Below are 14235 nucleotides of genomic sequence, written 5' to 3'. Positions count from 1 at the left end.
TCAACTTGTTCTTCAGTTTAACTGAATCATTTTTATTTCTTTTTATTTTCACCAGCTGTTTAAATGTATCGCAAATGTATTTTATTAACTACAAAACTAGTTTCGGTATACACTGAAATTAATATTTGAATATTATTATTTAATATTTTTGAGAAAAACATACTTCATAATACTAATAATTAATAATGTCATTGCATAATTATCTTACTTTTGCACGTTATTTCACAACTTTAATCGCGCGTTACTACTTTTTACAAATTACTAATTGTCCGGAAGGCCATTTCAATAACACGAGCCGCTTATATTCGAGAATCCCGCGTTGTGGAGCTGCGCAGGCGCAATGGGTTTCCCGGTCCGAGTCATTACGTCACCGCAGCGCGACTCGTGTTTTCGGTGGAGGCGAGTGAAATCGAGCGGAATATAGAGAGAGAGAGCGGGAGAGAGAGACACACACACCATGTAAAACACACTGTTGAGTGGACATGAGGTATTTACAACCGTGTCAGCGTGTGGAAGAGATGAAACAGCCCTGAAAGACTCAAAGTTTCCTCCGTTGGAGCTTTGCAGGTGAGCTGTTTTTGTGAAGGCTTTTCTCTTGTTTACATGCGATTTTTGTAGTGTGCATTAGAGGTTGACTCTTCCTCTTGCAGGGACCTCATGGTTGGGTTATGGCTCTGACATGCCTTAAGTTGAAAAGTACATGCTAACAAAAGACATGCCACAGTTGCAGAGCAGTGTAGATTTGAGCGCTCTGTGAAATACTTCAGCTTATACTTTCTCATACTCTTTGCGGACACTAACCATTCGTGCTAATCAAAAAAACATCTTCCTTTTGTGCCATATGTCTGTCTTTGAGTGTTTGCTGGCTCTCAGCTCTTGAGTCTGTGGTGTTTTGGTTTGTTATAGTTAACTGTTAAGCCAGAGCAGTAAACGCCCACCGTGGAATCTGTTAAGTTTCGTTTCTTTATGTTTCGTTTCTTTATATCCCGTTTATGTACTTGCTTTATTTTAGCTTAATTCAAATAAAACAACCAATAGTCCAGTCATTTAATGAGAAAAGGGTAGGACAAATTGCAACAGAAGCAAACTCAACTGATTCTGTATTCTCAATATGTCCTGAGTAAGGATTTAAAAAAAGCCCTGAAGAATCCCATAATGGTAAAGTTTCGAAAAAGACCCAGATATACCCTATTCATACGCCTATTTATGCTTATTGCAGATTAATTATTTGTCAGAGATGGGGTTTGGGTCTGTGGTACTGTTTCTGGGGGACAAGTCTGAGGGAAGAACAGGAGACAATGGTAAAGGAGAATGCAGAAGACAAAAGGTAGGTAAAAAAAAAAAAAATGAAACAGAAACAGTCCCACGGACCCCATCTCTACAATAATAATTAATAAAGGCTGGTTTAAAGTCCTCCTTCCTGCCTCTCATGGGTAGCCTAAATGGTTTCCATTCAGACCTTAACATTAAGTCTTTTACTGTTATATGTCAACAAGACATTTTCACCTGGCTATACCCAATGTTTAGATCTGTTGTGGTATTTGTGCAAATTAAACTTTTACTGTTGTATATCATGACATTTTCACCTGGCTATACCCAATGTTTAGATCTGTTGTGGTATTTATGTAAATTAGATATATTTGTTGTATTTATGCAAATTAAACTTTTACTGTTATATGTCAAGACATTTTCACCTGGCTATACCCAATGTTTAGATCTGTTGTGGTATTTATGCAAATTAGATTATGCACCGTCTGCCCATGTTAACAAACAATTAAAAAAACGTGTAATCATTTTTTTTTTTTTTTTTGTCTTGATGCAAGTAATCAACTCAGTAATTTTCATGGTGATATCTAAAGGTTAAAATGTTTACCCTATTCACGTGAGGAAAAAGAAGGAATAGGGTATATTTGGGTCTTTTCCCGTAATGGGATTCTTCAGGGCTTTTTTTTTTTTCTTACTCAGGACATATTGAGGATCTGAAATCAGTTGAGTTTGCTACGGTTGCAGTTTGTCATAGGTTGACCCCCCATTTTGACTCCAAATGACTGGGCTATAAAGGACGTTTTATATCCACTGATTTTTTTTTTGTTATCAACATTTTTTTTTTTTTTTTCCATACACAACATATATGTATATAATAAATAAATAAATAAATAAATAAATAAAAATAAAACAACAGACACATATTCAACATCTCAATGTCCAATCAAAAGGAGGGAGAAAGGGGAGGACAGAGAAAAAAGAAAAGAAAAAAAAACCCACAGTATATCCACTGATTTGACCATCAAAAATATAGTTTCTTATTTCATAATACTATTATAGATTCACATGTTTGCACAGAATATGTACCCGCAGCTACTAGTTAACACACCCTTGTTTTATTGAATGCTTATAATCATTGTGTAACATAAAACGGATGCTACAGAACAGGGTGTATTAACTTTGATTTGTGTATTTGTTAGATTGTTGTGGGAACACGTTTGTCTTCTGATCTGTTGTTATATCTGTTCACACTTTATCAGACACACCACCATGCTATCATTGTTTGTAATGTGTGTTAACTTTGATTTTATCCTCTTTTTTTAATTATTATTATTATTATTATTATTATTATTATTATTATTATTAATTTTGCAATCTGATTTCTTTGTGTACTGTTTTTCTTAGATCTGCTCATGATTATGAAGGGTGTCTATTGGATTATTTCTGCAACATGCTTTCATTTGTATTGGTCATGGAAAGGTTCTCAAGATATAAACTAGTTCAGATGTCCTATTACAAAAAATATATATTTCTGTTATGGTGGTAATATCATGTTTGCTATCAGAATAGGTTAATGATTATATTTATATTATATAAATGGTTATCCACTGTTGTCTCTGAAGTCCATGGTCAGGAATGTATTTGACTGATATGAACGTGTTTGATCATTATAATCAACTTGTATAATGATCATACTATTGCTTTAATAAATAAATATAAATAAATAAATAAATGAATGAATAAATATTATATATATAAAAAAAAAATATATATATATATATATATATATATATATATATATATATATATATATATTATTATTATTATTATTATTATTATTATTATTATTATTATTATTATTATTATTATTATTATTATTATTATTATTATTATTATTATTATTATTTTTATTTATATATACATTTTAATTTTTAAACCTTTTTCCTAAAGTAATTGGCATGCATTTAAGAGACAACGTTGGGTTGGTTGCATGGCCTTTATTTCAGTTAGTAGCTTTTCTGATTTCAGGCAGAATTACTATAAATAAATCATATGAAACTGTTTAAAAGAGTGTGCAGTGACTGACCTGGAGTTGCTCCGTGAACAGAGTCGACTTTGTTACTTTGATAAAGTCTGTTTTTTGACAACATAACATGAGTGTTTTGTCATACACAGAAGATTCCCGGACTCCTCAAGACCGCACTAAGCTCTCTGTATCTGTGTGCACAGGTGATCATGATGGACAAGTGTATGTGGTGCACCACGGCCCTGGAGGCGGAGGGAGATGTGGCGATCGCCACCATGTTGAAACGCTACAGTTTAGGGCAGCATCCTGAGAGTGTGATGGAGTCTCTGAATGATGACCTCAACTACTGCATGGAGTGTGTGGTGGAGTATCATCGAGCCAGAGACAAGGCCCCTGGTCTGACTCTGCACAAGGTACGCAAATAACGGCATATTTACAATGCAAAGGCATTTTAAGTGGCATTTACTTGTCTTAATACACTGTTTGGTGGCATGAATGCAATTGCACAGCAATTCTAACTCTATACTTTCATACTAGGGGGTGAGGTGGGTCAGAGCAGGGATCATTTAAGGTGTGTTCACACTTGGCAGGTTTGGTTCGATTGTTCTGTTGGTGTGGTTTTGAATCAGCGTTGCCATCCAGAACCCTGGTGTGCACCAAATAAGCAGACCAAGATCCATGTGACCGTTAAAGTATGGTCTATTCTATATATTGTGGTGGAAATTCACCAATAAAATTAGTCAAATCAGGCTACTTTTTATTTAACAAAAAAAATTTTTTTTTATTTGTCTGAAATCATGATCAGGTTAGTCTCTCTTACAACCGAAACACATCTCTGAGAGCTGCAAATTGACCTCTAAGCAAAACAGAGTACTGACGAACATAAATATTATTTTAATTGGAAACATTTTATCAGACTCTTCCCAGGCCTACTGACCTTGACTACGGAAAGAAGCATTATCACAAGCTGTTTCTCACAGCATTTGCAGATTAAAACTTTAAACAGAAGAGAGAGAGAGACAAAAAGAGTTTAAAGGGGCAATATATCTGTGTCTTCTACCTTCTACCGTGATGGCAAGAGGGGCCTATGATCGGTAGTTCTCTGAGGCCCTGTTTTTTAGTGCCTCAGATAACTTACAACATCTCCATAATTTACAGTCAAAAACTAACCCTTGCATATATGCCATAACCTCCGTTGGACAGCGAACTGCTTGAAACATTCTTAAACTATTAACATTCTTTGGACGCTATTACTTTGTCCTCCTCTAATCCCTGTCACTAGCATCATATATTAAGTAACCATAAAGGTAGAGTGTCTGTTTTTAGAATAAAAAAATATTGATTTATACGAGTACTATATGGAGACCTCCGATGCAAAAGCCACCTCTGTCAAAAATGAGATAATAATTGAGTGAATGCTCTCCGCACATAGTATACGCTCATCAAATGCTTTCACTTCAACCTCACTAAATCCCAGCATCAGCCCATTCAGAAATGCCGGTACTTGGGTAGAAACCTATACATAGGAGCCTGATAAAATTTAATATTAAACAAAAACTTTAGACAGACTTGGAGGCTTTTGCATCTGAAAAAAATATTTTGTATATGTATACGCATGTATACCCACACCCATGCATGTATACCCACACTATACATTATTTTTTTAAAAAATTTCACTCAAAAACAATGTATCTTTCATGATTAAAAGTTACTCGTAAGATTGGCCAAACGAATCCTGTGTAAGCAGTGGTATTGCTTGAAATGCACATAGGAAAATAATATTTCTCTTACAATTGTAAGAATTTAGGTAGTTTGAAAATCAGATATACTACATCTGCCTTGTCATTACTGTCACATGACCTACAGTGTCAGTTGTTCTTTATTGCCATTCATAAATCATCCCCCGTGGCCTCATGGGGGTTGTAAAGTGTCCATGGGGTGGTGTGGCGCAATGGATAAGACACATGCCTTTGGTGTGAGAGACCTGGGTTCGAATCCACTGTGAGACACCAATGTGTCCCTGAGCAAGACACTTAACCCCTAGTTGCTCCAGAGGCGTGCGACCTCTGACATATATAGCAATTGTAAGTCGCTTTGGATAAAAGCGTCAGCTAAATGAATAAATGTAAATGTAAAAATGTGTCCAGCGAATGCGCTCTCAAATTCGGAAGTATTAAGTTACTAGTAGTGTTTGCCCACTGTTTTTCAAATGCTATTAATTCGTACATACTAGTCTGTTGGCATACCGTTTTCCACATACTATATAGTAGGGTAGTATTCGATTTTGGGCGCAATATGTGTCTTAAGAACTGGTCTGACCAACTAGCAATTAGTTAAGGCTAATCGGTCTTAATTTTCTGATTTAAATTAGACCTATCTTTTCATGTAAAAATGATGTGACTAACTTGTAAGACTAGTCTAAGCAGTTTATACAACAGGCCACGGGGGCTTCTCGTCATAAGGGCTACTTTGCCATTACAGTTTAGTGTTGTAGGTGTTGAACATACCATGTGCACATTTACAGTCAGTGCATTTAGCCTATAGCACACAGCTTTGTTTTGTGTTTTCGGTACTGAATCAACTGTAGCTTCAATAAATATCCTTTGGATGATTTTTGTTTTTGAGAGAAGCATCCAACTTGTGTTAACTTTTATATTTACTCTTCTAACTGACTGTGGCAGCCTAGATCACTCAGGCCTGACTCCTACATGACCTAGGCTGAATCAAAGGATATTTATTGCAGCGGCAGTGTATTCCAGAATCCTCCCCCTCAGGAAGTTCTTCTGCAAAATGCACGCCATAAGATTAGTTTTGTATCTTTTAGGTTTGGTGTTAAAAATGACAGCATGAAAGCTAGACGAACCAGGACAAAATGTATCCGTTTCTTTTTGTTGTCCAGACCAAGAAAACCAAACTACAAACACCCATAGTTCGTCTTTACACAGAACTTACAGCAGGCACACGGCAGTCTTAACTCCTCATTCCTAACTGTGAAAGATACAATTTGTTGATCCAAGAATTTTGTTGTATTGAGGTGAGTAACACAAACTGGAGACCATTCACAGTGATCCCATTCACAGGTCCTGTTTTATTTTGGCTTATCTTCAATCTCTTGCTACAATTACTTCACTATCTTATTGCTTTCTTTGACTTGTACATTCCATTCAGTGTGTGTCATAAGCCATGTTTCCACCAATTTTGGGATATCGGCTAATGGAAACATAAAATCTATACGTGCATAAAAACAAACAACTAGGAATTTAATAATAATTTTTGTATTATTATTATTATTTATTATCATGAACTACAATGGAAACACATTTACCGAATAAAATCCTTGACTCGCATCAAAGTCATGTGACATCACGGTCACAGTCCTGCAAAGAAACATCATCAAAGTGAATGGCACAATACTGGGTATAAACATCTATTGGTACAGTATGAGTCGCATGAATAAACATGCATCATTGTTTTCAAAAGTCTCCGTTTTCACAGTCCACACTACAACGTGAAAACGGCGTCTTCAAATGTTTCCACTTGGGAAACTGAAGGCCAAACCAGAGAGAAAAAGATGCGTTTTCAAACAAAAATATATTGGTGTAGACGAGGCCCAAATTTGGCCTGAAATTCCCTGGTTTTGTTCGTAGTGCTTCCAGGCTACAACATATTTCTCTAATGAAAATGCATTATAGCCTCTGTGAAACTCTCATTAATGAATCCGTCTCTCCCTAAGCTAAAAGCTCTATTAGTAAACTCTAAACCGCAATATTGGAGAGCATATGCTGTTAAGCGTCCCTCGATAGGGTGTCAAATGTCCTTTTACGCTAAATGCAGGCAGCGTCTGCAGGAGTGTTTTTACTCCTCACTCCTCAGTCTATTTATTATACTTCTTGGAAAATTCCATTTCATTAATCAACTTTTGTATGATTCAATCTTTCTGTTGTATGCGTAACAATCTCTGTAATTCATGCTTTATCTGCAGGATGTCCTGCAGGATGTCCTTCAGTTGTGGCCTTCGCTGTTGTCTTCTAGCGGTTTTCTCTTTCTTCATTTATAGCCTTTGTCATTCTTATCTCCACGTGTTTTTGACATCCTCTTTCACGCATCTGTGCCCTTTAGTTAACCTTTGTGGTTGGTTATGAACCTTTTAGTTCAGGAACTTTAGGTTTCACAACTTTTGCAGATTTCATCCTGTTGCTACACAAAAGCAGTATTTCACAAGTTACAAGTAGCATATAATGATGCTCTTAGGATTCTTTTGAAAGTCCCACGCTGGACCAGTGCCAGCCAGTTGTTTGTGCAGAATGGTGTGACCACACTAAATGCTGTAATAAGAAATGTTGTTTGTAAATTTATGATGAGACTCATGGATTCGCAAAATGAAATTATTACTGTTTTTATATGGCCTGACCTGAGCAGTACTAGGTACACCTCGCTGCTTTGGAGGCACTGGAGAAATTGTTTATATGGATTATAGTAATCCTTTGTTTGTATTTGTCTGTCTGTCTCTTTTACATACAGTACCAGTCAAAAGTTTGGAAACACTACTATTTTTAATGCTTTTGAAAGAAGTCTCTTATGCTCATCAAGCCTGCAGTTAAAAACAAAAAAAACTGTAATATTATGAAATATTATTACAATTTAAAATAATGGTTCTCTTTTTTAATATACTTTAAAATGTAATTTTATTTTTGTGATGCAAAGCTGAATTTTCATCAGCAAGTACTCCAGTCTTTGGTGTCTTATGATCCTTCAGAAATCATTCTAATATGATGATTTGATACTCAGTTATTGTCAATGATGGAAACAGTTGTGCTGTTTAATATATTTTTTTGGAATACTTTCTTCAGGATTCATTGAGTAAAACGTTAACAGCATTTATTCATAAAAACAGCATTTATTCAAAATAAAAACATTTCTAACAATATAAATCGTTACCATCACCTTTTATCAATTTAACGCATTCTTGTTGAATTAAAGTACTAATTTCTTAAAAAAAAAAATAGTTATTGTTCCCAAACGTTTGAACGGTAGTGTATATTGTTACAAAAGATTTCTATTCTAAATAAATAGTTCTTTTTAACTTTTTATTCATCAGATAATCCTGAAAAAATATCTCCGGTTATAAAAAAATATTAAGCAGCACAACTGTTTCCAACATTGATCATAAATCAGCATATTAGAATGATTTCTGAAGGATCATAAGACACCAAAGACTGGAGTACTTGCTGATGAAAATTCAGCTTTGCATTACAAAAATAAATTACATTTTAAAGTATATTAAAAAAGAGAACCATTATTTTAAATTGTAATAATATTTCATAATATTACTGGGTTTTTTTTTTCTGTTTTTTTTTTTAACTGCAGGCTTGATGAGCATAATAGACCTCTTTCAAAAGCATTAAAAATAGTAGTGTTTCCAAACTTTTGACTGGTTCTGTATTTTATTTTTTATGGACCTTTTTTGAGTCTGAAATAAAGAAATATATAAAGAAAGGAAGTCAAGTGCGATGTCATTCTATGAATTGCAGGTGCTTTTCAAGCAAATAGCATTCAAGCATCTTTATATAACTACCTTAAAAGCAAGCAAAATAACTTATTTGAAATGGGTAAATGGCAATATAAGCATACAAAACTAGATGGAGTGCATTGCTTTCCATTCATTACTTATTACTAAAAAAGGAATCAATTTGGTGTTTGCATGCTATCAGAAATGCGCTTCTCTGTGTGTACCGAAATTTAGTTCTCTTTTGCCTCCTCTTGCGCTGGAATGGTTTTTATAATCGGTTGAATGTGTAAATTGGCATGACAACTTTTGCAAGTGATAAACTTTCGCTCTATGATGGTTAAACTTCATAAACTTAAACCTGTGAATCACTCTACGATCTGATTAACCCCTAGAAACGCCAAACTAATCACCTACATTGAGTTTATCCTAAACAACTTGCATTTCATTCAAGGTACATTTGAATAGTTTATGCAGTCCCTGAGGATTTATTTGTAAACTGTGCGGTTGCTAGTGCCATGTTGTACTGTTTCAGCTTGCATGAGAGACTAATTCTCAATCTCTTACAGCGTTTGTGGGAAATGGAAAAGGCCCGACTCCTGAAAGTGTTGAAATCTAATCTGGACATGGAGCTGGAAGAGGATGATCTATTTATCATTGAAGATGATAACGAGAAGCCGGTGTCAATGATCTCGCCTACGGAATTCCATGACAATATCCGCTGCCCACTGTTTGAAGTTCTGAAGTATCCGTACCTGCTTTGCCACCGTGATCTGTGTAAGTCATGTTCCCATTACCAACCTCATTCTGTGTGGTCAGTGGCGTAACTAGCCAACACCGGGCGCTTATGCAGGATTACTACAGCACGTGATGACGCAATGTCCATGAGGAGGCTACCATGAATAGGACAGGATAGGATCATAGAGACACGACATATAAGAGACGAGATGACTGACAAAATGAGGAGTGGCCTACGCGAACCACAAAAAAAACTCACTGGTCAATGCGCACCATAACACATGAAGAAACACTGCTGGTGACGGCACACCATAACACATTGTTACTCACTGCTATGACTACACACACAGGCCTAGGTCCAAATACATAAAAAAGATGCTCACTTACATTTCCAGCGTTCCTCTGTGTGGGCATCTGGGATTCCCCAGTCCCAATTTGAAACAAATTACACCAAAATCCATCATTGTTCGTTTCAAACATGTATTTAATGATCAGTAAAATATGTTGTTGCCATTTATTTACCGAAATAAATTTGCGATAAAGTAAAATGCGATCAGACTAAAAGTAGCAAAATGCGATAGGGGGTCCTGGCTGTCAATCAATATCTTCCAGTCACGCGGGCCCCTGATTGATCCGGGCCCGTAAGCAACCACGTACCCTGCTTACCGATAGTTACGCCTGTGTGTGTGGTGGTTAAAAATAAGGACTTAACTTATAAAAGAAACTAGTTCCAATGAGCATTCTGTTCCACTCTTAGTCCTCTGGTAATAAAGGTGTCAAAAAGCTTGAGAAAGAGCTAACCATGTGGTTCGATGTTATTTGTTAGTACAAGATTAAATGTAAGTAAAGTATGGAATAAATCCCTCAAGGGAAATTGTAGTGGGATATACAGAAAATATCTACAGAAGATAACACAACATATAAAATATTGTTGAATAAGCTCGTCATTATTTTCAAAATGAACACTGACAGGGTAACGCAAACATCCCATGCAGGTGATCTCTCTTATGACATGGATATTTGACAGTCATTCAACTTATTATTAACGTAATGGCGGGCGCGGCCGTCGTAACTTGATTGTGTCGAGTCTTCCGGTCTCATCCGCTTCCAGTTATATTAGCCGTACAAAAACAGTTCGTTATGCTGATTGATATTGCAAACTTTTACTTATCATATTTTATTATTGTAATCATAAACATTGGTTTGAAGCGCAAATTATTTGACCATTTACTGCATTTTGTTATTCGTCCAATTATTTATTGTAGCGGCTAATTAATTTGAAGTGCCCACTGACAATCACAGAAAATAGCTTACTTCCACGTTGCTACATAAGGTGAGTATATTTTAGTGCTCATACTAAAATATTTCATACTTCACATTTCTGGGGCTTTCAGAAGCAGACGTCATCATAGTTGAGTAAACCTGTGGTGAACGGAAAATGCAACAAATATAATTTGCTCTTATAGCAAAAGGAAAAAAAAAAACACAATATTGTTTCTATGACTTTCCAAAAGAGAGAAATATTGAGATTGATTACAGTGGTCAGAAGAGAGAAAGATGTCAAATTTGCCGTCGCTCCCACAGCTGTTATATTAGAAACAACCACACAGCAGCGTTAACCAGATTTCTGTGATTTAATGACAAGGTAATATAACAAAGTATAATGGTACAAATGTACATTTCAATTTAAAAGTGAAAATGTAAATCTTGCAGTTTTTATAATGTTAAAGTGCCCCATTTTTATAAAGGTTCCTAATTTTGTTTTTGGTCTCCTACAGTTGGTTTACATGCATCAAAGACCAAAACCCCCACAAATTTTCACAATATACATTGCACATCACCTCAAAGAGTCTGAATCTTCGAATGAACTATTTTCAATCTATCTAAGCCCCTCCTTTCGGCGAGCCTACTCTGCTCTGATTGGTCAGAGGGCTCAGTCTGGTGTGATTGGTCTTCTGCTTACAATGCATGTTGGAAACAAAACGCTTATTACCATCTGAATTTCAGCTCCGGAAACTTCCTCAGCACGTGATACACCTTGAAATAAACCGGAACGATGGCATTGGTTTTTCCTGTACCAAGTGCAGCGCAGTCCTCATCCTATTGAACTGCATGCAAATTGAATTTGACATGTCAAGGCGGCGCTATTTTCAGTGCTGCAGTCACGAACCAAACTCTTCCAGGCCTCAGCTACAACTAAAGTACTTGAGGGCGGGTTAAAGTAGAAGTTGTTTGAGGGCAGCCAATGAAAACCATAGGCTGGCATTATCCAAATTTGTTACATTAAGTAGGGATGTTGCTGATGACACTTTTCGTCAGTTCAGAATCAATTCTTTCTTTTAGGAAACAATAACTTCATTTGTTGTGCGCTTTGATCTTTAAAACTTTGCAGACCTTTTACATTCATAAACCGCTATATTATGCACTGCATTAAAGATAATATTCGAAAAAGTATAATGAGGCACTTTAATAACATCAGTCATCACAGCTTTTGAAATGAGGCCCATTGACCAATCAGAATCAAACGAAAAAGCATGTCTGATCTGATGTGTAAGGATTGTGTTTGCCACTGTGGTGGCAAACCATTTTCTATTACTGAATAAGAGACAAACATGTAACAATTGTCTTTAAAGATTATTTATTCCCTTGCAAGGATAGGTCCGCATATACATACAGTCATAAAGAGTGCCTGCAGAGTATGGCCAAGAGAGGGGGCATCCTTCCTTCTTTATAGTTGTTTCTCCCCCAAGGTTGTTTCCCCGAGGCTAAATGAAGATGTGTCTCAGCCATAACTAACACATTGATTAGATTTGTCTATTATGTTATACCCTTGAATGGAGACCCTCTGTCTCGGTCATACACTTAGTCACAGATTAACTTTTGTCAGGTCATATACAAGGTCATACACATACTTGCATACATTCATAAGGGTATGTATCGACACATGCATGCATTCATAAGGGTTAATAACAGTTCTTTGTTCTATCAATGTGGCAGAGGATCATGGGACTTAATGCAATTAATTTAATTATCATCATATTTCTAATATTCTAAGAAAATGCGAACATATAGAATATTACATTTCTTCCACAATTCCCCTCTTTTTATCGTTCATTGATAACTAAAATAATAAGACAGCAAATTTAAGTCATTACATCACATTTATACTCTTCATCTCTGATTTTCATATTAATTATCACTCTCTTAAACACGTGAAAAGGTTTTAAAAAGAAGAAAAATCCCCCCTTTTTTTTTTTTTTTTTTAATGGGGCTAGTCCCTTAAGTATTTAGCAAGCAATTAAAGATTTTATCTGAAGCCGGGCTAAATAAATAAACACTGTTATTGCACTCCTGACATAAAATCAGACCCGCAGTCACCTCAGTATAAACAAGAAACACTACAGATGTTTAGAGTAGGAAAAACATATATCTTTACTCAATTAATTCATCTCACTGTAACTTCCACTGTTTGTATCATCAAATTTTGTTTGTTTTGGACATACTTCATTAAATTGATCCTCATCATTAGACATTCGAAGCATTTGGGATGAGATTTGTTTTTGTTACCAAAGCTGAAATGCATTGCATTATACATGGTTGGCACATCAACACCAGAAATCCCACTATTATCACTGGCAGTATTGTATGACACATCCAATAGCCCCACCCTGCCCAGAGGTTGGTGAACCATTCAAACCATGAGTTGTTACTTCTGGGTGTGTTATTTTACGGCCATTCTCATGTGCTCAATAATATTGGTTATGTTGTCACTAGAATCTGGAATGTAAAAACCGCAAAATGTTCCTAACATTTTACATACCCCTCCTTTCTCAGCCGTTAACATGTCCAATACCAATCATTTCTGTATAACAAAGCATTTTCAGTACTGTTTGCAATTGCTAACACAGTCCATGCTAAACCATTGATCTTATTAAATGCTCCAGTAGTTCCTCCCTCTAGAAAGATGGACCACCCCACATTAGCTCCCGGTGTGGTCCATGGGTTAGAAAGTGTATACCCGTTGTGGCCAATTGGCATCGTTTCTGGCAAAAGGTTAATGTCTCTTTTCTGTCTCACTATCGATGGACATTCTTCTGGCATATACACGGATGTACCCACATTCATCAAAGCTGGATAGCAACAGCCTGACCGTTTCTTTGTTAGTATATAATAAGCCCTGTCTCCACATACCCAGACTGCCACTGCTGAAGTCACTTGTACCCCTTTTCCACCAAGGCAGAGCTGGTGCTGGTTCGGAGCCAGAGCCTAGTTTCAAATCGGTTCTTTGTTTTTCCACCGCCAAAGCACCAGCTCCGAACCAGTAAAACTGGTTCTTAAGTAGCACCAAATCATTGCAGGGTCTAGAACGGAGCCAAGAAAGAACCGGTTGCGTCAGAGGCTGGGGGCGGGGTTACCGTGGCCAACAAGACTGAAGAGAAACTTGTGACCGCCATTTTCAAATAGCAGCTAATCGAGCTAACAGCAGCTAAACACGATGGACGCGATCTAAAATATAAATCTAAGGCTAAAGTCGGCATTTTATTGTTAAAAATAAATGTTATGTACATGCCGTTACTCTCGCTTGTAATCTCCGTCTGTACAAATAATGGCGAGCCGCGCGAACACGTTGGATCCGCCGTGTTTGGATGCCGATGTAGGTCCGCAAAGCCATGAACATCAATAGCAAAGCAACCTGCGC

At 36.4% G+C, this 14235-nt stretch overlaps 1 protein-coding gene across 1 annotated transcript in view; it reads left to right on the top strand.

Moving 5' to 3' along the window:
• Positions 1-331: 331 nt before the first annotated feature.
• The window catches only part of setx (senataxin), a 37307-nt gene continuing 23403 nt past the window's right edge, over positions 332-14235 (top strand). Inside the window, exons 1-3 of the mRNA XM_084388290.1 lie at positions 332-567; positions 3496-3705; positions 9368-9575. Coding sequence (XP_084244416.1) covers positions 3502-3705; positions 9368-9575 — 412 coding nt within the window. The 5' untranslated portion in view covers positions 332-567; positions 3496-3501. The remainder of the gene's footprint in view (positions 568-3495; positions 3706-9367; positions 9576-14235) is intronic.

The sequence above is a fragment of the Rutilus rutilus genome (genome assembly GCF_951802725.1).
Source record: "Rutilus rutilus genome assembly, chromosome: 18".
NCBI lineage: Eukaryota > Metazoa > Chordata > Actinopteri > Cypriniformes > Leuciscidae > Rutilus > Rutilus rutilus.
Note: the sequence above shows the minus strand (reverse complement) of the source record. Positions and strands in the feature narration are given on the sequence as shown.